We start from the raw sequence: 24,850 nt of genomic DNA on the forward strand, positions 1-24,850 counted from the left end.
AAAAGACGTCCATTAGGCGAGATTTCTGATTCCTTTAATATTATTTTTAAGCATATTCATGTACATCGCTGCTGCATTGCCTTTTATGGTCAACGCATTTATCTGCCTATCGAATGCAAACAATATATATATAGCAAACCTTCCCGGGCCAATAGCGTTAATGCACAAAATTGCTGCAAGCTGCACTGCTCTGTGATTGGCCGATATCATAAAGGACTTTTCCGGGGTTGCCGAAATAAGCCCTCAGGCTAATAATCACTCTGGACACTCCGACTTTGCCTGGGAAAGGTGTTCATCGGCCTAGGAATGCAATTATCCCCACAAGGGAGGCGCATTGAAAATTAGAAATGAGTTGCTGCTTGGCTAGGAAAGGACAAAGGATGCAATTAAAAATTTGGGCATACACTTCCTTGCTTTCTTAAAATGTTGGAACTCTATATGGGCAATGCACAATGCACTTGTGCATTCCACAAAGCCAGTGGCCTCAGATTGATTCGGCAGTCGCTGCTGTCTTTTGTGATAACCGTTGTCAGCGCTTTTCCATTGTTCTATTTGTCATATCCTCCTGGCGCTTCCTGGGATATCTGGCATGTGTTGATTAACTTCCCTGCTTACCTTCTGCTTCCCTACCTACTGCTTGTGGCCCAGCAGGACTCGTCAGCTTTCAGGGAACCCTTTGCTGCATATTTATTGGCCCATCCTGCAGTCAGGACAGTTTCATGGGAAGTGCAGGCAAAGGCCTGGTGACTATGTGGTGCCAGGATTGTTAGAATACGCTGTAAACGTTCTCGTTTGGAATCTGAGGAAATATGGTACTTTTCCCCAATTCAAAAATACGATTTAATTGATACAAAAATGCAATTAAGTATCCGTTTTGCAAATGAAATGGACAGAATGCATACAACGAAATCTATTAAAGAGTCAACGTGGCGTATGAGTGATAATTGAAGGTTTACACCAGTTGCCGTTCATTAATAAGTTCATTTCGCAAAAATCGTCCCAATTAAGTGCCAAATGATGATATTTAAAAGGCTATGAGAGTATTACCGACTTCGAATACTCTTCTTCATAATTAAATTGTTCATTCAAAGGTAGAAGCACCAGAGCACAGCAACAGCGGGATATTAAAAGAAGGACCTTTTTTCCTGCATTTTGGTACCTGTACTCTGGAATGTTTGTAGCTCGAAGTTGAATGCCGGAAACATTATTTATAGCTTACTAATTGAATTAAAGGCGACGGCGGGGGCTGTTTGAACTTCCTGGCAAAAGGAAAACCCTTTCGCTGCCCCCTGGAAAGTTGTCGCATAACAGCTTGTTTCCCATTGTGCCACTGTCCCCGTCTTGCCAGTTTTTATGCCAAAGTCCCCTACGTAGGATGAACAACACATCTGTCAAATAATATTTTATTTTCAAGAGGTTGCCATGAGATTGGGGGCCAGTTTAGAGTTTCCCGGCAGTGCAATAAATCATGGCCAGAAGCAGGGACATTTCAATTCCGTTTATTTTGTTTTTGTTTTTGTTTCAGTTCCAGCGAGAGCGACAGCTCCTCTCCAACAGAGCAAGGTTGTTGTTACCAAAATCAGCTCAAGGGGCCGACTTATCCAGGAAGAGAGATACAGATAAATAAATTCAATTTCGGCAATATAAGGCGGAACCTGTTTATGGGATCTGGAAACGTGGGGGAAATTAGAAACACAAATACCTAAATAAACTCAATCAAAAACAAGAAAGAAAAGTAATGTTGGGAAGCTGGATTTGAAATACCCTTGCAGTTTACAATTGAATTCAAGGTTCGAGTTAGAATTCGATCTTAACTTAGCTTAAAATATTCGCATTCGTTGAGTCGATAATTAATATGTGACAAATCAAAGTTTAAAAAACTCATATCTTAGCCAAAAATTGATTAATTTTATTTCGGAAAGCGTTCCTATGTTAGTTTTTATTAGGTTAATAAATCTGCATACTCAATATAGAACTTAAAAAAAAAAAAAAAATATATTAATTTTTTAAAATTCTAACGGTGTAACCCCTTATAAAATTAAAAAAAAAATTTCAAAAAATTTTTTTATGCCAAAAATAGCTATAAAGATTCGCCTGTTGATGCTGATCAAGAATATATATGATTTATAGGGTCGAAAATGACTCTTTCACAGCGATTCAAGCTTCTGACTAAAATTATTATACCCTGCAAGGGATAAATAGTGATATTTATATTATGTAGACAAATTCCCGTATAATTAATTACTAAACGTAATAAAGAATTAATTATACAAGCTAATACCGAAATGGTTTCCTAAAATCAGCTTCATTTTACGCCAACCTGGCGTATACGCAATAATCTGCAACAATAATGGAGGGAATAGCTGCCAATTAAGATGCATTGGGCGTGAAATGTGGCCAGGACGAAGGAGCATCCAATCAGACAGCTCACTGTTGCGTGTCCTTGAGACCAGTGCATCCTCACAATCCCCACAAACGTAGCGATCCCAGCGATTTCCCGTTGTCCGTCCATCATCAATCATGATTCGAACAGGAAATCGTTACGACGCCCAGCACAAAAGCTGTCAGTGTCAGCGGTACCTGGTCTGGGCTGCAGGTGACTCTTGGAGGTGACTCTTTGAAGGTGGTGCGGAAATCTCGTAAAGATTCCTATAGTTTGGCCCATGGAAACTTGCAGCAATATGGCTGCAATCCGCTCAGAACGCCCGCCTTTTGCGTTATTAAGAGCTGAAGTTGGAAAAGTCCCATCAAGCTGGTGGGCAGTGGGTGGTCTAGTCTCTCTATATTTAACCTAGCTCCCCCTAGAACCTGCTGTTCCTTTGTTCCCTTCACCTTGGACTCCCTCTCCTTTGGCTTCTCCTTCCTCCTTGCTATTCTTTTTGCGGAGCTTGCCGCTGTTGTTGCCAGGATTACTTGGCTCGTTATAAAAATAAAACAAATTGAGGCAGCAAATGCAACACGACAGGCGACAGACGGACACGAAAGAACATCGGAAGAGTCCAGGAGGGATGACTAGTGGAGGTACAAAATGGAGGAGGAAAGTGGATTGGCCCGCCATCCGCAGGAATTTGGAATTTTTTTGCTCTGAGCTCCAACTTTGCTTCATGCCTTTTGGTTTAACTCTGCTGTTGCTCGGTTTATTTTACTTTATTTTTAATTTTTTCTTAATTGATTCTCACATTTGTGCTTTTTTGTGCAAAAAAGAGTTTATTAACACATATCTGTGGTTGCATGCTGCATGATACTTGGTTGAACAAACTTTTGCTAACTATAATTCTCTGTAATAAAAGCAACCTTACAGACTAGAAGTAAATATTATTTCATTATAAAAGTATTGTGTGGTAATTCCATCTTAAGCTTCCTTTTTTTTTCTTGAATAGTGGGTGTCTGTAGCAAAATCTCTTCCCAATCTTATTTTCTATCTTTAAAAGCCAGATTACTTTTGCCAAAGGTGCATGGATTTTTAAACAAAAGAATGCCAGAGCATTTCATTCTGTGAAAACTCTGTTTAAGTGAAAAATGTACCTGCTGTGCTTTATTTTAAAACTCATTTTCAGAATAGTAGAAACAATTAATTGCTTATTTTTTGCCAGAGGCCAGTTGTCATTGCAATTTTTGCTTTATAATATCAAGTCCTACTTGCTCTTGCTCCTACACCTGGTCATCCTTCTGCTCCTAGCTTTGCTTCTGCTCCTGCTCCTGCTTCTCCTCAGGCTTCAGTTCTTGCTTCACTGCTTTACTACTCTTGTGCTCCATCTCCTCTCCTGTTCAGGCGTTAAAGGAGCGCAGCATCATGATGTACGACATGGCAGAGCGGACAATCTGGAAGTGGTGAAGTGACACATGCAGACAAGTGGAACTAACCCAACTGGCCAGTTTCCATTCTACCAAAACAACTCACCGTCGAGAAGGTAGCCATGCTTGCCTCGAAGAAGTAGCCCTTCATCTGGCAGGGACGCTGGGCTCTCATGGCGGCAATGAGCAGTGCCCTCTTGGTCGACGGAGTAAAGTCCGTCCAGGCGCTCTCGTAGAGTCCATTTCCAAAGTCCTGGCTGGCGCTCTTGATGTTCTCGCCGCACTTGGAGTAGATGAACAAGGCTATGAGCAGCGAGCCCACAAAGGCGATGAAGTATAGGCTCTGGGGCTTGGGAAATAGATCCGCCACCTGAAAGCCAATGAAGCAGATCTGCAGGGCCGACAAAAAGAATTGTAAGAAGATCAGGGGTCGGTACTGGTCAGCGATATGATCAGCTATCTGCAGGCCCTTTTGATGAAGCAACAAAACCTGGACTAGACTCTCCAGCTCCTCCCTACCGCCCACCGCCGGCAGGTGAATCATTCGATGTTTGGCGATCTTGAAGATGGCGCATACGTTGTACGTGAAGAAAAAGAGCAGGGTGTCCACGCACAGGGCCATGGTCACCTGGCTTTGAAGATTAAGTAACTAAAGATAAGAATGTATTCCTGCCAATCACTCACCGCACTGTAACTGGCCATCACGTTCCACAGATAGGTGGGCACATACCACCAGACCACCTGGAGATCCCACGGATATACACCATTATGGGGCAACTCCAGATGGATGCCCGACTCACCCACGTTGCCCCGGATCAGGGAAACAACAATGGCCACAAAGGGCTTGATGGCAGCAAAGACACCCGCCAGACCGAAGCAACGCGTGTAGGTCAGACTGAGCATCTGATCGCTCTGATTCTCCTCATCCACAATTCCCTGTGCATCCGGCCACACACTGATTTCTAGGATACGAAAAAGAGTTGGGGAGTTAGGAGTCTTCAATGGAGAAAGCCTTTTCCGCACTCACCCCTGTCTAGAATGCCCCTGATGCGGTAAATTAGGCCAACGAACTGCTTGCGGTAGTAGCAGAAGAGCAGAAACTTGACTAGGGTCAGCATGCTGGCGAACGTGGAGCCCAAGGTGTCGGACAGCAGGCTCACCTGGGTGATGTATTCGCGGGCGGCAAGGAACATGGGGACCATGAACAAGAATAGCGGAGCCATTGTGACGAACGTCAGCAGCTGGCGGTCATTGGAGCTTGTGGGGCTCCACAGGTCGATGCCCATGCAACGGTAAACGAGAATCTGGACGCGCAGCGATTGGTTTTGCTTCTCCTGCCGAGGTCGTTCCTGCTCCTGCCTCTGCTCTCGCTCCTTTGTCGGGTTTGAAGGTTCCTGGACGTCGTCACTCATCTTGAACAGCCGGATTATACGTAGGGTTCTTGTCCATCGTGTGGTTTTTATAGGGACAAGCCGTAAGGGGCGTGCCAGTCCCCGTGGCTGTGTCACAGCGAAAGTACAGTCGAAATTCGATGGAGTGGCATTTTCCAGTATGGTTTCAGTTTTTAAAAGTCCGATTTTATGACAACGAACTTGAGCGAACTTCTTAATCTAAGTGTAAGGTTATATCTTGATCAGCAGCAGCAGGCGAGCCAATAGAGACTTGTCCGGTGAACTCTGCATTGCATTTTTGCATTCTTTAACTATTTAAATTCGACTAAAGCAGGCTTGATTGTACTTTTTGTTCGCTGAACACTAAGGCGGAGGATTTGGCACTGCTTTCATTTAATATGCTTTTTTTTTTGTCCCGTGAAGAGGGGCGTGAGGGTGTGTGTGGAAGTGCAAGTGCATTCATGGCTCTAATTACACGACTTTTTTTTGGCCTTTCACTTTCATTCTTTGGCTCTTCTTGACAATCAAATGGCAGCCCTTGGTTCCCAGGAAGTGCATTATAATTTTAATGAGTCTGTGGAAATATGAGCCTCCGCACAGGTCGCGAATAGATATGGCGGGGCGAGTACAGTGCAATTATTTGTAGCCCGGTAATTAGATGCGATTTGCCAAAGCTGCCGTTGACATTTGATAAGAACACTGTAATTTTCCACATGCCGAGATTAAAAATTTCTGAATGCCCAGGCTTAAACTTCAGCGAATGGAGAGGCCTCTAATTAAGCAGGAAAACTAATTATATAGTGTGATTTCCATGTGACTCTGGAATCATAAGAGTCTTGCCTGAAAGTAAAAAGCCTTCACGGGTTTTATTACCACATTTAATTCATCCAGTTTGATGGCGAACTATCAACGGTGGTAGTTGTCCAAAGGAAAATACCATAACTAAGTCAAAAATGCATTAATTTCAATTCGGATAAATTTTCTGTGTTAGTTTTTATTAGCTTTGCAAACCTGCATATTGAATTTAACATTTTAAACATATTAAAAATTTCCCCTTTTTTGCAAAATTTTAACGATGTAACCCCTCATAAAATTTTGAAAATTTTGATAAAAAGAATTTTCTTCCCAAACTGAGCTAGATTGATTCAGTTTTTGATGCTGATCAAGAATATATATGATTTATAGGGTCGAAAAGGATTCCTTTACAGAGTTAAAAGCTTCTGACTTAAATTATAATACCCTAAAAAGGTATATAAAGGTATATATCTTAATATATTTTAGGTTTTAATAAATTATTGGAAAAATCAAACATTTTCAAATATCAAACCTAAGCCAAAAATTAATATCTATTGGGAAAGCTTGTCTGTGCTAATTATTATAGGTCATTATTAATAGGTTAGCTAATACGCATACTGAATATTCAATTGTTTTTCAGCGAATATTTATCGTTGTTTTTATATGCTAATTTTTTTTTATAAATCGAATTTTCACAATGCCATAACTAAGCCAAAAGAGCATCAATTTCAATTCGGAAAGCTGTTCTAAGCTAATTTTGATTGGGTTAATAAATCTGCATACTAAATTAATATTTTTACAAAATTTAAATTTTTGTGAAATTAAAAAAAAAATGTATGATGTTACCCCTTACAAAATTTGTAAAAAAAAAATTTTCCTGAAGTATTTGGCTAGAAAGATTCGCCTTTTGATTCTCATCAAGAATATATATTATTTATATGGTCGGAAATGAATCCTTTGCTGACAAAAGGTGAAATACCCTCTGTAAGTTCATACAAAAACATTAATAATAATTTATTGTTAATCAGGCTTTCAGAAATTATTTGCAATTTTTTTTGGGCTAATAAATCTGGATAAAGATTGGGATAATTACCTTCAATCGATAAAGTGTATAAATATTTATATATATTTAAAAATACGTAAAATGACTTCATATCTTATAACTTTATGTAAGCTTTTCAAAGTTTCGGGTACCTTTTTCGAATTTCTTTACCTTCTTTGAGCTTTAAAGCTTATTGTCTTTTGATATCATTTGTAAAGGTTAAACCTTACATTCCGCCAATATTTTTAAATATTAAATGTGTTTTAAAATGTAGAACACATGTAAAAAATGTTGCTCTTGTGGTGTTAAAAAAATAATCGATGTATCGGCTCTTTCAAAAACATAAGTACTATCGATAGGAACATCGATATATGTTTGCAGCCCTGTCAGTTGTATAACCTCAGCCGAAAATCTTTTTATTGTCGCTTGCAGCAGCTCGAATTCGTACAAATAAACCCAAAAGTAAGTCGAGTTCAGGGCTTCTGCCGAGTTCGCAATTAACCCATTACATGTTTCTACCTCCAGTCATGGCTGGCGAAGGCGAGAAACTGACCGGTCTGTCGAAAATCTTCAATGGCACTACCATGTCCGGCCGTGCAAACGTGAGTATCGTGAAGTTCGCCCGGTTCATGGAGCTGTATTGCTAATCCTGGTATTATGCCACCGATCCGGTCTTCCAGGTGGCCAAGGCCACGTACGCCGTGATGGGCCTGCTGATCGCCTACCAGGTGCTGAAGCCCAAGAAGAAGTAGAGCCCGCTCCCATGCGTGCCACTTCACCAGCTGAGGATGAGGAAGAGCCGTCGTCAGACTCTGGATCTAGTGCTGCCGGTAACAAGACCACTTGGCAGACGTTCCCGGTGCGGGGGCGTGTATATTTTATGTGTAGTGCAAGGCCTTGAAGGAATAAATAAGTTGAGAATGTAACACACTGAACCCCAAAATGCGTGTTATGTAATGATCCTTCGGTTCAACGATGCATTTTTGCCCATCGGACAGAGATGTTGGAGTTATTACTCTTGGGATAATTAGCGGCAGATGAGACCTCCACTTTTGATCTTATATGGACTCAGGGTGACTCAGTGAATGATAGGTTGTTCCACCGACTCTTCAGCAACAATTGTATGTGTTATATGGTATAAAGAGAGGCAATAGCTGTTGCATTCTAAGCAAAGCAACATACCCATACTCTCTTATTTAATATTGTGTAAAACAAACCATTCAAGCTATTAATGAGATGGTTTTCATCGTTTTACCTTTGTGCATACATACCTACCTCTAAGTCATTTTAACAAAATGTCTTTACATAAGTGTTGCCAATACTGAAACCTGTAATTTGCTAAAGAATTCTCTTTTTGACAACATACGTTGTCCAAGTTTTCACGCAATTTAAAGCCAAATGAACCAAAAACTTTACAGACACCTTTTAATAAAAATGTTCTTCATTTACTGCTGCAGCTAAGATCAATGATATATCATCTGGTAACCAAGGAATCTCTGAAAGTGTATAAATATTTGATCGAAAAATCATATATTACCAACTTAAACTATTCTACAATTTCATTTCGAAAAGACACAGCAATGGGTCGGGTTGTCCATGATCTCTAGGAATGCAATTACCAAAAATCGGCTTTATTCTTTTTTGATTTTTTTGGTTTCGTTTTAATATTTTATTTAAAGTTTTTATTTCATTTCAAACTTGTTTTAAATCTCCTTTCTTTTTCGTGGGACTTGGGGGGAAGGGATTTTGAGAGGGCGTTTTGACGGGTTTAGAGCTTTCGTTAGCCCCCCCCCCCGGCTTATCGAAATTTCAGTATTACTACAAATTAATTTGAATGAATTGAATGTAAAAATGGTTTACATATGCTTTGTATGCCATATAATCTTCTCCACCGCCTATCCTGCATTCTCATTCTCATACTCCCCTAATCCTTCGTGCTCCTACACTCTGTTTCTGCGGTCCTTGGCCTCCTGCCTTAACCATCATCGTTATTGTTATCGCTATCATACTCGTTATCATTCTTATCCTGCTGTGCCGCTATCCTTGTCTTGTCTGCGCTTAGTGGAGACGAAAAACCAGAGACGATGCATTTTAAAATATAGGTATAAATTAATGTTTATATCATTTATCAATTATATATGCTATAATATACCTTTTACATGTATTGTGTGAAAGCAAGCTTGCTTCGTTACGTTTACGTTAATGTTTACTCGTCATTTCATTTAATTTGTGTTTGTTTCTCTTTCGGTTTTCTTTTCTTTTTAATAACTAAACATTGCCTGGCATAGCAAATATCCCATTTTGTTGTGGGCGTGGCTAGGGGTATATGTGAGTGTGTGTGAATGTGTAGGGAGGATGTGTGTGGACTAATTAATAACGCTATATGCACTTTGATACCATTGAAATTATGTTTCTGTTTGGTTAGCAGACTAGCGGAAAGTGCCATAGCCTTTTTTTTACTTTTTCCTCGTTCACTGGCTTTGCTTTTATTATATTAATTCTACTACATTTAGTCGCATAGGGGCGGGATCCGGAAAGCTTGACAGGGATCTCGCGCACCGGTTGGCTTCGGGGACTGAGAGAGAGATCCCATGCCCCGTTCGTTCCGTCGGAATCTGTTTAATTTGTTGTATTTATTTATGTTATTTTTGTTGCGGGTCACGAGGTTAATTGTATTAATTTACTTGTAATTACTGTGTGTGGGCTTTCCGCTTTCGTTAAAAATGTTTGCTTGGAGTGTTTGTTGTTTGTCCCTTTGTTTTTGTTGTTTCGCTTGGATTTTGCCTCTATAAATGTATGTATATTTATGCAAGTGTATGTGTATGTGTTTAGTATATGCCATACATATCATATCCTTGTTAAGTTACAGTTACATAATGAATTACACATTTATATAAATTGTTTAAATTTCAATTTGTTTCCTTTGCCATCCATTGCGTTACGTTACGTACGTAGCGTTGCGTTACGCTCCCGTTCTACCTTGAGCATATATAAACGTTCGATCTGTATTCTGTCGATCGCAGCTTTTGCCATTTCTTCAAATTGCAGCTGGCGGGTAAATGATAATCGATTAACTTATTATCGCCGGCAACGGCTGCCGAGGTGGCAACACTGGCTGCTGGCCGGCGACAGTGGCGGCGGAGGCGACGACGTTGCCACCCGTGTGCGATTGCGCTGAACACTTTTTGTTTTTTTTCAATTTTAAGCTTGGTTCCATTTTGGTTTTTCTCGTTATTCGGTTTCCATATTTTAGAGGATCAGGGTTTTGTCATCATATACATATATATATATATGATATATATATATTAGAGTGTGTATTTGTATACATATATAGGAGCCCGCAGAGTACAATTTGTGACGCAAGTGTCTGTTGTGGTTTATAAGACAAGATTTCTATATGTATGTATTTGCTTTACTTTTGAACTTAACTTTGCGCTTAAACAAACTCGCCTTTCATTACTCTCCACATTTCTGTCTCTATCTCTTTCGATCTCTCTTTCTGTTTTCCTTTCTCTCTCTCTCTTTCACACACTGCCTTTCTGTCTGTCTGTCTTGTCTGTTTCGCTGTTTATACAGATAGATCGATTTCGATAGATATTAGATAGATACGATAGATTGTATATATAATGTATATTGTAGCATAATCATAAATTAGAATTATTAGTTGATTTTTTGTTGGTTGCAAAAAAGTTAAACAATATGTATGTATATATATATAAAAAAATTAAAGCATACGCAGTGCCAAAGGTTCATTATGTTGTTGTTGTTGTTTCGTTTTTAAAGGGGAAGAGAATCTACTACAAAAAATAATAAATGTAATTATAAAAGTAACATAATATTATGTAAATTTGTTTGACAAAAAATACACTCTGCTATTTTATGTAAGTATGTATGTATTATATGTATGAAGATTTTATGCACGTGGTTGTGTGTGGTGTGTGTGTGGTGTTGTGTTTGCTTTTTTTGTGTTTTGTTTTAAATATTTCTTGTTGCAATTATTATTTCCTTACTCGCTTGCCTTGTTTTAACTAGTTTTTTCTTCTCACTTTCGACATTTGCCTTGGCGGTTATGTTCGCTACTACTTGTTTATGTTTTTCGGGAGACTTGCTCTGGGTGTCGCTCTTAATGTTGCTCTTGTTGTTCTTGCTCTCTTGCCGTTTGTGGTGTGATGGGGATTCCCCTTAATCACTCACTCACTCGCATCCCCTCGTTCTCCTCTCTCGATTCTGGTTCTCTTCGATAGGACTCTCCGTTCTCATCTTTCTTATCCTTTTTATAATCATTTTCGATCCGATTCTATTGCTTGCGCTTTCGCTAGTTCTCCTCCTGGCTTCGATCCCCTTCCAGCTCATCCGTTCGTCTGCTACTCCTCCATGTCCCTCCATATTCGCCTGTGTGTGTCCGTGTCCGTGTGGAGGCTGCTAGTGGGTGGCTGTGGTACTGGTGGCTGGCTTGGGTGGCTCGGGAGGTGAGCGTGTCCAATAAGCACTCAATTTGCGTGCCACTCTCCTCGATTGGCTCCGCCGCCGGCTCCGGTGGCGTTGTTCGCATAGTAGGGCTTGCCGGGGCCTGAGCCCGCCGCACCGCCAGCTCCACCGCCTCCGGCACCACCTGGTCCACCGTTGCCGCCATTGTTACCGCCAGGCGGTCCGACCGGTGTTTGGCTACCGCCACCGGCACTGCCGGCAACGCCACCTCCTCCACCGGCGCCACCGCCGCCAGTCACCTGGCGCATGTTTTGCACACGCTGCTGTGCCGCCGCCGCTGCTGCTACAGCTGCCGCTGCCTGATCCCGCTGTTGATGCTGCTGCTGCTGTTGCTGCTGCTGCGGATGTTGCGGGTAGTTGTTGGGCCTCTGAATGGGCGTGGGATATCGTCCCTGGCCGCCGCCACTCTGGCCCACGCTGCCGACACCGTTGCCACCGCCACCATTGCCGCCCACCTGGGAACCTCCGCCACCTCCATTACCGCTACCGCTGCCCACGGCACCGCTTCCACGGCCGCCAAGGGCACTCATATTGCCGTTGCCGCCGCCGCCTCCACCGCCTTGCCGCTGCTGTTGCTGCTGCTGCTGAGATTGCTGCTGCTGCTGTTGTAGCACTTGGTTTTGCAGATCCCACTGAAAAGATAAAAGGGAACCCAGGAACTTAGTAAAGGGAAGCTCGATTCCTAGCTGCTGTTACTTACGGCCCCGTAGTTCTTATGGTGCGGTGGACTGGGCTGCGACTGCACCTGCTTAGCCAGTCCGAGGCTCATGTCGGCGCTCAGGGGGCTCTTTAGCTGACGGCCCATCTTGGGAAAAGATCGGGAGAGAGGCATTAAGTATGGCGGTTTTATAAGTATTAGCTAATTTCATTAATTTTACCCAAGTTCGATTATGAGTTGTTGTTTAGGTACATTATTTCTTCCCCAAGTATACTCCAAGAATGTTTATGGAATATGGTGTAAATCTTAAATCTTTTAATTCATATCTATCTTCATATCTGCTACGCTTTGCCTTTTTTTTGGGTTCGCACCCAAACTTAATTAGATTATTAGAGTCGTCTCCTAACCTAAAGGTCTTAAGGAACTCTTTTACCCCTCAAGTCCCTACATTTTTAAACCAATTCGGACAAAAGCTTAAAACAAGACGTAGGACTTATTTGTGGCATATTTTTCTTGATTTTCATGACTACAAAAACAGTACATCCATCATTTAGTTTCATTGCAATTTTGTAATACTCTCCGGGTATCTTGAAATCTTCATCGCCTGCTTTCCAATTTCCTTGCCATGGCTTACCGAGTCTTGCATGTGTCCTTGGCCCTGGCTGCCCTTGAGATATGCCGCTCCTGGCGTTGGTCCGCCACGGTACTGGTTGATGTTGGCCGCCGTCAGTAGTTGCGAGTTCATAAACTGAGTGTTGAAGGTGCCCATCGTGTGCTGCGACTGTGGCGGTCCAGGCGGTCCGTTGGAGCCTGGTGGTCCACCTTGATGGCCCCCGTACATGCCGGCCGCTGTTGCTAGACCGTAGCTTTGAGCTCCTCCATTGCCTTGAGGTGGAGGTCCGCCGTAGAACTGGGGTCCGCTGGGTCCACCGGGCGCCGAATTCGAGTAATAGCTGTTCGACTGTAACTGGTGGGCGCCGGGTGGCGGACCGCCCTGACCAGGATGCTGCGGTGGTGGTCCCGCGTAAAGATTCATGTACTGCTGAGCGGTGTAGGGACCGGATCCCGGACCGGGTCCAGGGCCAGGTCCTGGTCCCGGACCACCACCACTGCCCGCCGACTTTGAGCCTATGGCCCCAATGGGCTGCTGGCTGGGCGGCGGCTTGGCCGCGCCCGATGACATCATGGAGCTGCTGCTGGACGAGATGATAGCTACTGCCGCATGGTTGCTCGGGTTGCTCAGCTGCTGCGAACTGGGCTGTCCGAAGGGACCGGGTCCCGGCCCAGGTCCACCGCCCAGACGGAACTGTGACGAGAGGTTTGAGTACATGTCCGGGGCGGGCGCTGTGGGCGGCAGGTTTCCACCGTGCGGCGTCTGCATTGCGTATGCGTTCACGTTGACGTTGAAGGGTCCGCCGCCTGCGGCTGCTGCCGCCGCAGCCGCTGCGGCCGCATAGTGGCCCGGGAAGCTGTGGGCGGCCGCCGCCGCCGAGTAAGCGGGCGAGCGGCTCGAATGATCGAGCGAATGGAATGGAGCGTACAGGTTGACGCCCTGCGCCGGTGGCGGCGGCGCCATCTGTGACGAGTTGAACACCGCAGCCGGCGGGCTGGGGATCGTGGGAATGCCTCCGACGCCGAACTGTGGTGACGCCTGGTAGAACGACGGCGGTTGCTGCTGTTGATGGGCCTGCAGCTGCTGTTGGTGTGCCTGCTGCTGCGAGTGCTGCTGTTGTTGGCTAGGCGGTGGCGACATGCCCAGATGCTGTTGCTGCTGCTGTTGCAGCTGCTTGGCTTTCTGGTGTGCCTGCTGCTGTTGAGGACTGGGATAATCCTCCTGCTGGAACTGCTGCTCCAGGGAGCCCGCATCGAAGGGCGAGCCATGGCCGTAGCCATGGCTATGTCCGCCGGGCACCGGGCCTGGCGAAGAAAGCGCATGGTGCTGATGGTGCGCCTGCTGCTGCTGGTGGTGCTGCGCCTGCGCCGCTGCCACCGCTGCCGCCGCCTGCTGCTGGTGATGGTGGCTCTGCATGTGCACCGCCGAAACCGCGTAGTGGGGCATCTGCTGGTGCTGCTGCTGCTGTTGCTGCTGCTGGTGCTGCGAGGCGGCCACTGCAGCGGCCACGAAGGAAGCTGCGCTCATGTGGCCACCGCCGTCGTCGCCAGCCTGCTGCTGGCCCACGACCTGCTGTTGTTGCTGTTGCTGCTGGGAGCCCACTTGCACCTGTGACTGCTGTTGCTGTTGGGGCTGCTGCTGCTGCTGTTGCACCTGTGCCGGTGAGGGGCCCTCCGACATTGGCGTGGCCGATTCCCACACCTTCTTCACGCTGGCTATCTTCATGTTGAGATCCGCCGTCGAGTTGTTTTGCTGCTGTTGCTGCTGAGAGTGTTGCTGCTGTTGCTGCTGCTGGCTGGGCGTCTTTTCCATTGCGTCCACCTTGAGTGGCGCGGTTGGATCGTCGCCAAAGCTGAAGCCCAGTTTCATGTCCTGAGAGTCTTCGCCGGCACCAGTCGGCTTACCACCGAAGGTCATCTGGGAGAGGGCGCTGGACAGGCTTTCCACAGTGTTAGTCGCGCTACCTGATACTACTCCTCCGGCTCCGCTGCTACTGCCACCGGCGCTTGATACAGTGAGCGGTCCGGTAGGCTTGGCCACCACGGCAGCGGCCGCCGCCTGCTGCTGCTTGTACGTGGAGTTCTCAAAGATTATCGTGTTGACGGGGGCGCCAGCTTCAAGCAAAAGATTGGACGACGGACCCGATCCCACGGCACCAAGAGGTGTCTTCTCACCAATGGCAGGCAACTTACCGCTAGCCGCCTTCTCGCCGCCAACCACAGAGCAGGAGTCGTTCTTCTTCTTGTCCGCCGAGCCGGAAAGGGCTCCGACTGAATTTGATGTGGCAGATGCGGATCCAGCTGTGACCGCTGACGAAAGACCGGGCGGTAGGCGGGCCGGCGAGTCCTTCTGCGCCTCGTCCTTGACCAGCAGGGCAGTGTTGTGGCCGGTGGCCATGGTGGCAGTCTTGTCCTTCTCCTCGCCGCTGAGGGCAGACCCATCCTTGTCGTCCTTGTTGGGTTTGTGCAGGCCGGCGCTTAGTGCCAGCTGATTCTGCTTGGTCTTGTCCAGGTCCCCCTCTGACTCTGAGGTGCGTTGCTTGCCATATTCCTCGTAGCCGAGCCTGCCGTAGCTTCGTGTCGCTCCTCCAGCTCCTCCCGAACCTCCGGTGGGGCCAGTGCCAACGGGTTGTCGGCGGTAACCGGGGGCGGATCCTGCACCGCTCGACAGACCACCGCGTCCGCGTCGCGAAGGTTCACCGCGGGGCGAGAAGCCAGCCTTGTTTGCCGCCGCCTGCCCAGCACCAGGAGCACTGCTTCCAGATTCCTTGGGGCTGCGACGTGCTGCTCCTCCCGCTCCTGCTCCACCACCTCCGCTGCTGTAGCACTCTTCGTCCACGTCCTCAGAGTGCTCAGATTGCTCCCCGCCGCTGCCGTAGTAGCGTCTACCACCGCTACCACGACTGCTGCTCCAGTCACTGGAGCTTCTCTGGCCACGATAGCTACTGCCCGATCCGACGGATCCAGCGGCTGATCCGCCACTGCCGCTGCCGCCATAGCTGCGTCCGCCACGACCTCCTCCTGTGCCTGCAGCTGCGCTTCTGGGACTGGGGCGCTTATTTCCGGATTTCTCCTCCTCCACCTTGACGCCACTTGAGGCCGCCTTTACTTTGTCGTCCGTTTCTAGCGATGACTTTTCGTCCTGCTTATCATCGGCGGGCTTCTCGATCTCAACGCTTCGCCGCAGAATCTGCGTGGGCATGGGCTCCGCCGGCAGTGATTTTTGTTGCTGTGGCGAAGCTGGCAGTTGCTTTTGCTGCGCTGAGGACTCCTCGCTGAGGCTCGGTTGTCTGGCCGGCCGCTGCAGGATCTTGATTTGAACCGCCGAGTCGTGGCTGTGGGTCGAGGAGAAGCTCTCCTCGCGGTGTCGATGGTGAACCTTCTGCTCGGCATCTGTCTGTTCCGCCCACGATGAACAAGAGCCCGATCCGGGACCCATCGCGCCAACAAATTCGTCACCGGCCGACGAGACGCTTGTCTTGCGGTGCGAGTTTTCGGAGATGCTTCGTGGCAGTGCCTGCGCCTGACGGTATTCCTGTCCGCGGGTAAATCGTTGCTGTTGCTCCAACTCCTGTTCCTCTCGAGCACTGGCACTGTCGTGCCGATTGCGTCCGTAACTGCTGCCGCTTCCTCCAACGCTGCCACCACGTTGCGCATAGCCACCAGAGATGGTGCGTCCCTGGCCGCTGTTGGCCGATGCTCCTCCAGGCGCTCCTCCGCCACCACTTACGCCGCCCTTCTGTAGGTATCGAGAATTGCTATCAAAGGCGCTGCTGGCCGAGGCGCTCTTCTCTAGGCGCGGCAGCTGCTGCTGTTGCTGTTGTTGCTGCTGCTGCCGCTGGAAACGGGGTGGTAAATTCGATTGGAAATGGGTGAGGAATACGGTCTTTTGACCGTAGTCGCCGCCTGCCGACGAGGAGGCCGACACTCCGCCGACGCCAGCGGTGCCTGTGGGAGTAACACCGCTGCTTAGGCTGGAGATGCTGCCGCGTGGTCGTCTATGCGGGCCTCCGCCTTCGTCTTCGCTGACATTTCCCAGTGGCGCGGACGGTGGTGGCGCCTCGATGGATGACGAGGCTGATGCCGAAGAGGATACTCCTCCTTCGGCTCCCGCAAGAGCTGCCGCCGCAGCCTTCTTGCTGTTCATCTTCATCTCAAGCTCCTGCAGCTTTTTGGCTGCTGCCTGCTTGCGCTCCATCTCACGACGGTCTTCCTCCTCCTTGCGTTGCTTCACTCGTTCGTATACACTGGCATCCAATGCAATTCCACCGGCCACTGGCGCTCCTACGTTGCCGGAGCTGCCACGATGGCCGTTCTGCTGCCGAATATCTTGCTGTTGTTGCTGCTGCTGTTGATCCTGTCCACCTTCTGGCGGCTGTTCGCGCTCACTGCTCTCCTTGCCACGCTGCCAGTTAGAGCCAGCGGTGGAGCTAGGAAGTTTGCGTTGATCATTACTAGCCAATACTGAGGAGGAACCTTGCAACTGCAATTGGGCACTGGAGGCGTGCTGCTTGCTGCCCTGGGCCTGGTGCTCCTCCGGAGTGGACTCGTCGTCCGAGAATGTTAGTTTCTTCGTATAGTCAATGTCGTCCTGCTTGGTCCAGCTGTCATCCTTAGCGATGGCGTTGAGGCGCTCAAGGTCCTCCTCGCGGATGATGGGGCGCTGCATTTGGGCCACCTCAGGTTCCACCACGTAGTCCTTGTCCTTTCGTCCAGCTCCACCGCCACCGCCGCCGTTAGCCTGCTGCTGCTGTTGCGGAGGAGTGGGAGAGCCTCCAATGCCAAGTCCAGATTGTGGAGGCGAAGAAGCGGCCGGTGGACGCTTGGGAATGGCAGCGGCTGCCCGAAAACCACCGCTGCCCACTACCGCCGGCGAGGCGGATCGTGCACCTAGAATCCCGTTTTGATAGGGAGCACTCGGCAACGCCGTCGAGTCCAAGGAGCCGCCGGCCAATATAGAGGCTGCTGTCGTGCCCGAACCGGGCAAGGGAGCACCGCTCCGCATAAACGAGGGCATTAGAGAGAGGATGGGAAGGGGCACAGCTCCGCCGCTTGATCCACCGCCTCCGCCAGCGCCACCTCCGTTACCCGCCATCTGGTGGTGGCCCGGGCCCTGTAGGTTCAGCCCCTGGTCCGCCGCCGCTGCCGCTGCTTCCTTGGCCGCCTTCTCTTGTTGCTGCAGCCATGCAGCCGTGTCGTTCTGTGGACGAAGACTCAGTTCGCCCATCTCCCCGCCGACTCCGCCGCCGACGTCGTCGCTGCCATCTCTGTAATCCCGATGTGAGTGGTGTCCATACTGGCGACCGTGGCCATGGTGGTAGTCCCGATGGTGCTGGTGCTGCTGTTGGTGGTGGTGCTGCCCCTGGTGGTGCTGCGGATGCTGGTGTTGTTGGTGGTGGTGGTGGTGGTTTTGCTGGCTGGCGTGGTGCGACTGGTTCTGGTAGTGGCTCTTGCCCGCTCCAGTTCCCGATCCTACACCCGCACCCGATCCGCCGCCGCCGGCGCCGCTGCCAACTGTGCCGTCCAGCGTGGGGAACTCGTACTGAAATTGGGGACTCTGATAGTGGGGCACTACTTGCTGTTGCTGCGACTGACGACCAAAGTGCTGGCCCCCCGAGCCCCGCTCGTGTCCTGTGGTTATGGCAGACCATGTCTTGGGCGAGTTGACCGAGTGTCCGCCGGACCCAGATCCTCCTCCGCCTCCTCCTGTCGACCCGCCGCCTGAAGATCCTCCTCCCCCGCCGCCGGAGTTGTTGATTAGTTTAAAGTTTTTATTGCCGCCGCCGGAGCTAGCGTTGTTGTTGATGCTACTGCTGTTGCTGCTGTTCACAAACTTGCCGGAGTTGGGGCCAAGGCCGACGTTGTTGTTGTGATGGTGCTGCTGGCTATGGTGATGGTGCTGCTGCTGGTGTTGCTGATGGTGCCCACCAGTTGCAGACGCAGCTCCTCCGCCGCCGGCTCCCGATCCGCCCCCTGATCCTCCCGCTCCTGAACCTCCGCTGTGGGCAGTGCTGTTGTTGTGGCTAGTATTAGATCCAGCCGCGCCCGCTCCTGATGCTCCGCCTGCGCCTGCTGCTCCCGATGTAGCTCCTGTAGTAAACAAAACAGAGGTTATACATGTCCATACAACGGGAAGTATGCTCCCAAACTCACCTTCGACTGAGACTAGGAGATTGTTGTTGGTACTGGTGTTGGTCTCGGCCTTCAGGGATGGCAGATTGGCTGGTGGTCGCCTAGCGGACGGCACTTTGCCCAAGATTTGCATTCCATGTTTACGTGGCACTTGATTCTTTTGTGCAGATGGTTCACTCGACTCACCCTGCGGATATATGAGCATGTGGATAAGGATGCCGATTGAAGATAAGGGATGTATGGGGTCACAGGAAAGATATACTTACACGGCTATTCTTGTACATGCGATTTATATCCAACGCTGTGAATTTGGGCTTGGCATTTCGCTCTCCCCTACTTCCCCCCAGTGTACTCATGCTGCCAATAGATCCTCATTAGCGTTAGCTTCCTTGTCGCCGCCGCCGCGCTCCGCTCTCTTCTCGACGCGCTGGAGGATGGGCTTTGGATGTCGCTATGTATGCCGATGGGGCTTTTGCTGCTATTGCTGCTACTGTGTAGGCGCTCTATAGCTCTCGCCTTCTTTTGTTGGGATCGCAGCTCTTCGGCTGGGAATCTTATTTCTTCAGTCTTCCTGGTGAGCTGCAAAAGAGGAACGGAGATGGGTGTGGGACGTGAGTAGGGAGTGTGAGCGAGGCAGCTGATCCCCGCAATTTGTTTACTGCACACATTGGCTTTGTGGCTTTTGTTTTGGTACGTTTGCTCAACTCTACACTACTCTACAAATTGTGCTCAGCCGGGTTGTTCTCTTCTCTTTTTGCCGCCGCCGCCCGCTCCGCTCCGACTATGCCACCTTCCCACTCCCACTGACACAGTAGTGCGAACAATGTTTGGTGCGAGCGGGCCAAACAGTCCCACTGAGCGCACGCAACTCATGCCGCCCAAGATGGGCGGCTGTTGAAGCGAGATGGTTAGATGAGCACAGCTCTATCCCTCTCTATCTCACTGCCCACACAGCGGCAGAAGCGGCAACGCATTGAAAGAAGTATTTGCGGTGGCGTCTTGTAATTATTGGAGTAGGGGGGAGGCGAACAATGGCTGACAACTACAACTATAACTGAAACTCAACAACAACAAAAGCAACGGGGGCTGTAAAAATCCTCCCAACAACAATGGCCAGGTGAAGAGCATTTAAAATGTAAGCAATTTGGGGATTTGCACGAATCGAATGTTGGGGGAAAAAAAAGGGAGAGTTTGGAAGGCCAAGCAGGCAAGGCAAGACAATTAAATGCTTGGCATGAATTATTTTTCCCTTTTTATAATAACAACAACCATTGGCAGCCAGACTCGCACCACAGCACACAAACTCACGCACGCACACACTAAGTCCACTCTCAAAGAGAGCAAGCAAGAGAGAGAGAGAAACGACTACGACGCTGAGATTGCTTTGTTAGTTATTATTTAATCGCCGAGTGCAATTTTTTTGTTTTACTTTACTCTGATAGCCAGGACTTATTATTTGTGTTTCTGTGTTCAGTGGCTGGTGGAACACACAAAAGGGTAACGCAAAAGGGAAGGCACCGTAGCATATACCGTTTAAACACCGCACTCACACAGACACACACGCACTTAGAGTTTGGTTTGTTAGAGCAAATGAAGAGACAGGAATGAGAACTGAAGAAACTAAAATTAAGCTGAAAAATATAGCCAATTGTTTACATTTAATGCTTAGATGCGAGCTGGCAAACTCTGTCGCCTCTTTGTGTGAATTTCAACTGTGGTTAACCGTTTCTTTCGCACAAAAACTTTTAATTCTGCTTTCCACCGTCCAACACGAAGTTTGCCGCTGCTTCTTCTTCGCCGAGTTCTTCCTCTTCCACTTCGAACTGCTACTCGATTCGCATGTATTGCGTGCGTGTGAGTGGTGTGGAGAACGGCGTTGCCGTACCGGGCACAGGTATCGGAACAAACGGCGACGGAATCTTATGCGACTGCACCTGACAATTAATAAATAATTTAGGAGCCACAACAACGCAACTTGGCTTTGGTTTCCAATTATTCGTAATTTGTATCCAAACACTACGCCAAAGGTGTATGGCAACAAAAAGAAAAACCTGCCGCCTACAAATGCAACGCTGGTCTATCGTGGGAGCGCGAGTGGGACAACACGAGGTCACTCTTGCGCTCCCTTACATACAGCAGATTTAACAAAGCCAGTATCGTTCATTTGTTTTGTTATTCATATCACTGTTTTTACTGTGAACTGCCGATACCGATGCGATTCTTGTGAATTATCAGAATGTGGGAATCCAAGCTGGCCACCCACCGGCCGCTAGATTTCTAGAGTTTAGATTTCGCCAGACTCCACGAGTAGCCAGTGTGGAAGCGAGCAAGAGAAATCGGCGACATCTACATATAGCTTACCCTTTCACACACAGAGCACACACCGCAAACACAGTTCGTTGCTCCTTGCTTCCTTTTTTTTTTTGCACTCTTTCTGGCGCTTACTCAGCGCCCGTTCTGTCGCTTGCGAAAACCGAACGAAAACAACAAAAGCTCGACCGAACTCACTGAAATGTTTCCTGTTTGCAGTTAGCTGCGGGTACACGTTTCGCTGGCCTTTGTCTGCCAAACAGCCGCCGCCGGAACCTGTGATTGCAATTCTACTTGGACTTGTATATTTGGTTGGATTTCGTTACGATTTTCGCCCGTTCCGTTTGCTGTGTTGCGCTGGCTGGCTGGCTTTGTCAGCGCACTCGCTCTCGCTCGCTCGCTTGCTTGCTAGCTGACCAACTCTCTTCTCTCCTCTCCGCTCCCTGTCGTCGTCTTTGTCGCTCCCTGCCTCTCGCTCTCGCGCGCGGCAACGGCGCTGTCGTTTTTTGCAAGTGTGTAGATGGGAAATGGTATCGGATCGGTGGAGGCCCCAAAATGCTCGGATACGAAACCCGTTCGAATCACTTTTCGCACGGCTGTATTTTCCGCAGATTTGCACTCACACACACACGCTCTCTTCCGACTGGGGCCCTATTGAACTAGGCAGCTTGTCAATTGGCTTTTAATTATTCGCGGTGCGTTCTTTTCACGTAATACGTAATTGTCATTAGTTTTAAATCGTCATATGTATTATTTTTTTGCCATTTTGCGGCGAGCGTTGCCAGACGAGGTCGCTGTAATCAATCGTTATCGGAGCTGCCACTCTTAACGATAGTGGATCTGACAGGCGTCATCGATAGTTTCAAGATCGATGTGAATGAATACATACACCTATGAAATGTAATTTTAGCAACTCGGAACCGGAAAAGTGTGTTCATCAAGTTTACAAACATAAAAAAATGAAGAATTTGGCAAAATTTTGTTAAACGGGAAGCAGAAATCAGCTGTGAAAGTACAATCGGTGTGACCAGAGCCCTAGTCTCTTTCGGCTATGTAGCAACAGTGGGACCAGAGCTGAGGAGTGGAACGCTAATTATGTTGTTTACGGCGCAGCAGCTGAAAATCGCATTTATCTGATTGTGTAGCAAGTCCTCCAAAATGATCTGTCGCCTTTGTCTGCGCTGCCTCAGCCCCGGCAGCGCCGTCTTCCTGTTCGAAACGGACGAGACGCTGGCGGAGACGCGGCTGGTCAAGATGATAGCCAAGTTTCTCCAGTTGGAGGTGGGTGCACTGTGAACAGTCGAGAGCCTTACCCGACTCACCCGTCGTCGTCAACCTTTTCTCAGATCCTGCCCGACGACAGCATCTCGACCAATGTGTGCACCGACTGCTGTGAGCACTTGGAGGACTTCAACGGCTTCTGGCAGCTGGTGGAGCAGAAGCAGTGCTCGCTGAAGAAGGAGTTCCTCAACGTTGACGTCGACTGCGTGGCCCTGAAGTGGACGGGTGGCGTGGATGTGGACGTAAACATTGACGAACTGCCGCTGGCGGCGACTGACATGGACGAGAAGCCGCTGGACATGCACAACCTAAGCCTGCTGGGCAGCGTGCTGGATGTGAATGTTGATAGTGTAGAGGTGGCGGCGCAGGCGCCAGTTTCTGTGTCCGTCAAGGAGCAAGATGACTCTGAGGAGGACGAGAAGCCCTACCTAGAGGCCATGCACACGAGTGATAGCGAGCCTGAAGCGCCAGAGGCGCTTCCAGACGCTTCCTCCTCGGACGGTGATGTCCATCTATACCTATATACCTTTCTGCAGCTTATAAAGCTCGTTCCCTTCCAGATGAGCCGCTGGTCCGGCTTCAGAACAAGGGCAAGACGCCGGCCAAGCGCAAGCGCCCTTCCAAGGATCGGGGAAGCGGGATTTCCCTGCACCAGGAGCTCAAGGAGCTGCTCGACGACGGCAGCAAGCGGCGGCGTAGAAAGGCGCCCGACCAGCGAATTGGCAATGATATGCAGGAGACCGAGCTGCAGGCCGTCCTCGAACGCAAGCCTAAGGGATGCTCACGCGCACAGCTGGCTAAGCGGTACGAGGAGGCCATTGCCAGCTATATGAGCGCCAGCTGTGACCTGTGCGACTTCAGCGCCCAGTACCTGTCCGAGCTGAAGACCCATTTCCTGGAGGCTCACCAGCGCGAGTACTACATTAAATGCTGCGGCAAGGTCTTTACACGCGCCTCTAAACTGATGGACCACATCCGAAAGCATGTCAACCCCAAGCTCTTTACGTGAGTCTGACCTTCTAACCAAAAGGGGCGGCATGTCTATCCATCCATTTATTCTGCTGTCGGTATCCTGTTGCAGCTGTACCATCTGCCAGAAATCGCTCAACTCCCAGGACTACCTAGCCACCCACATCGAGACCGTGCACAACAAAGTCGCCCAGATCGGCAAGGTGCTCAAGTTTCCCTGCCCCAAGTGCGAACGCACCTTCAGCAGCGAGCGCCGTATGGCCAACCACCTGGCCAAGCACGACACCGACCAGTTGGAGCACACCTGCGAGATCTGCTGCAAGAGGTGACTTAGATGAAAGCTTCGGGACTTCATAAATCCCGTTGTGTGTTTGTGCCATCTCTTTCTAATCCGCTTCGATCTCTATATCGCTTTCTGGGGCAGCTTTGCGAATGTACACCGGCTACGAAGGCACATCCAATCCATCCACGAAGACCTGCACCGCCACGTCTGCGACATCTGCGGCAAAAAGTTTAAATTCAAGCCTTCCTTCGAGCGACATCTGCTGGAGCACCAGGGTGTGGTAGCGCCGGCAGTAGAGTGCCCGGTTTGCGGAGTGTGGCTGAAGAATGAGCATAGCCTGCGGTTGCATCGATTCACGCACGACAGCACGGACACAGTGTGTCCGCACTGCGGCAAGACCTGCACCTCGCGGACCGCTCTCCGAGGCCACGTAAAGTACGCCCACAAGTTGACCACCAACCTGCAGTGCACGTACTGCGAGAAGAGCTTTAAGCAGCAGCGCAACCTGGACGAGCACATGGCCATCCACACGGGCCTGCAGCTGTACAACTGCCCGCACTGCCCCAAGGAATGTCGCTCCCGCTCCAATATGTACGTGCACATAAAGCAACGCCACGCGGACGAGTGGTTGCGTGCGAAGATGGCACGCTCGCACAACCCCCAGTTTAAACCGGGATCTGCGGAGGCTCAGTCCTGAGCCCCACCATGTTTTCCCACTTTAGTATACGCCCCTGAAGAGTCCAGTCTAAGCTTCTGTGAGAGATAAGAGCAGAGCACACAAATGTGCTTAACCAATAGATATATACGTAACCTTAACTTGTGCTTCTTGCAATTTTTTTTTGGGGTGTAAGGGGTATATCGAATGAATTTGATATGTTTAAATCAATGATGAATTATATTGGGTATGCAGTTTTTAAAATCTACTAAAAACTAACATAGAAAATCTTTCCTAATTAAAATTAATGTATTTTTGGATAAGTTACGTTGAATTCAAATTCGTTTCTGCATATATTTCCTAGTTGGTTTTGAAATATATTTTCGGTGGTAATGGGAATAAAACTGTTTCCAAACTCCCACGTCTAACTTCCAAGTTG

General features: G+C 48.6%; 5 protein-coding genes across 10 annotated transcripts in view; 3 read left to right on the top strand and 2 right to left on the bottom strand.

Moving 5' to 3' along the window:
• LOC147643358 (uncharacterized) overlaps positions 1-24,850 on the top strand; it is a 74,652-nt gene that overhangs the window by 13,773 nt on the left and 36,029 nt on the right. The gene's annotated exons all lie outside the window — the stretch shown is intronic.
• Or9a (Odorant receptor 9a) lies at positions 3,133-5,223 on the bottom strand. Its single transcript, XM_020949956.2, has 4 exons — positions 4,823-5,223; positions 4,480-4,757; positions 3,902-4,423; positions 3,133-3,822 (listed from the first exon to the last, which is right to left on the bottom strand). The coding sequence occupies exons 1-4, from the start codon at positions 5,205-5,207 to the stop codon at positions 3,769-3,771; spliced, it is 1,239 nt and encodes a 412-aa protein (XP_020805615.2). The 5' UTR covers positions 5,208-5,223; the 3' UTR covers positions 3,133-3,768.
• Positions 7,438-7,958, top strand: Neb-cGP (ATP synthase membrane subunit K, mitochondrial). The gene is made up of 3 exons (XM_020949832.2): positions 7,438-7,485; positions 7,549-7,625; positions 7,704-7,958. The coding sequence occupies exons 2-3, from the start codon at positions 7,551-7,553 to the stop codon at positions 7,773-7,775; spliced, it is 147 nt and encodes a 48-aa protein (XP_020805491.1). The 5' UTR covers positions 7,438-7,485; positions 7,549-7,550; the 3' UTR covers positions 7,776-7,958.
• On the bottom strand, positions 8,654-22,035 carry nocte (no circadian temperature entrainment). 5 transcript variants are annotated; one of them, XM_020949917.2, is made up of 6 exons: positions 21,275-22,035; positions 19,180-19,492; positions 18,935-19,100; positions 12,804-18,871; positions 12,212-12,316; positions 8,654-12,143 (listed from the first exon to the last, which is right to left on the bottom strand). In XM_020949917.2, the coding sequence occupies exons 2-6, from the start codon at positions 19,267-19,269 to the stop codon at positions 11,514-11,516; spliced, it is 7,059 nt and encodes a 2,352-aa protein (XP_020805576.2). In that variant the 5' UTR covers positions 19,270-19,492; positions 21,275-22,035; the 3' UTR covers positions 8,654-11,513. The 5 variants fall into 5 exon arrangements, with proteins under 5 accessions (XP_020805576.2, XP_020805578.2, XP_020805579.2 ...); XM_020949919.2 differs by having other exon boundaries at positions 21,422-22,016; XM_020949920.2 differs by having other exon boundaries at positions 21,847-21,974.
• Positions 21,912-24,577, top strand: LOC110181970 (transcription factor grauzone). The gene is made up of 5 exons (XM_020949921.2): positions 21,912-22,504; positions 22,570-23,005; positions 23,065-23,509; positions 23,586-23,798; positions 23,898-24,577. Exons 1-5 carry the CDS (start codon positions 22,382-22,384, stop codon positions 24,451-24,453), a joined length of 1,773 nt encoding a protein of 590 aa, XP_020805580.2. The 5' UTR covers positions 21,912-22,381; the 3' UTR covers positions 24,454-24,577.

The sequence above is a fragment of the Drosophila serrata genome, unplaced genomic scaffold, assembly GCF_035046125.1.
Source record: "Drosophila serrata isolate PLE 108 unplaced genomic scaffold, ASM3504612v1 contig_276, whole genome shotgun sequence".
NCBI classification, from domain to species: Eukaryota; Metazoa; Arthropoda; class Insecta; order Diptera; family Drosophilidae; genus Drosophila; species Drosophila serrata.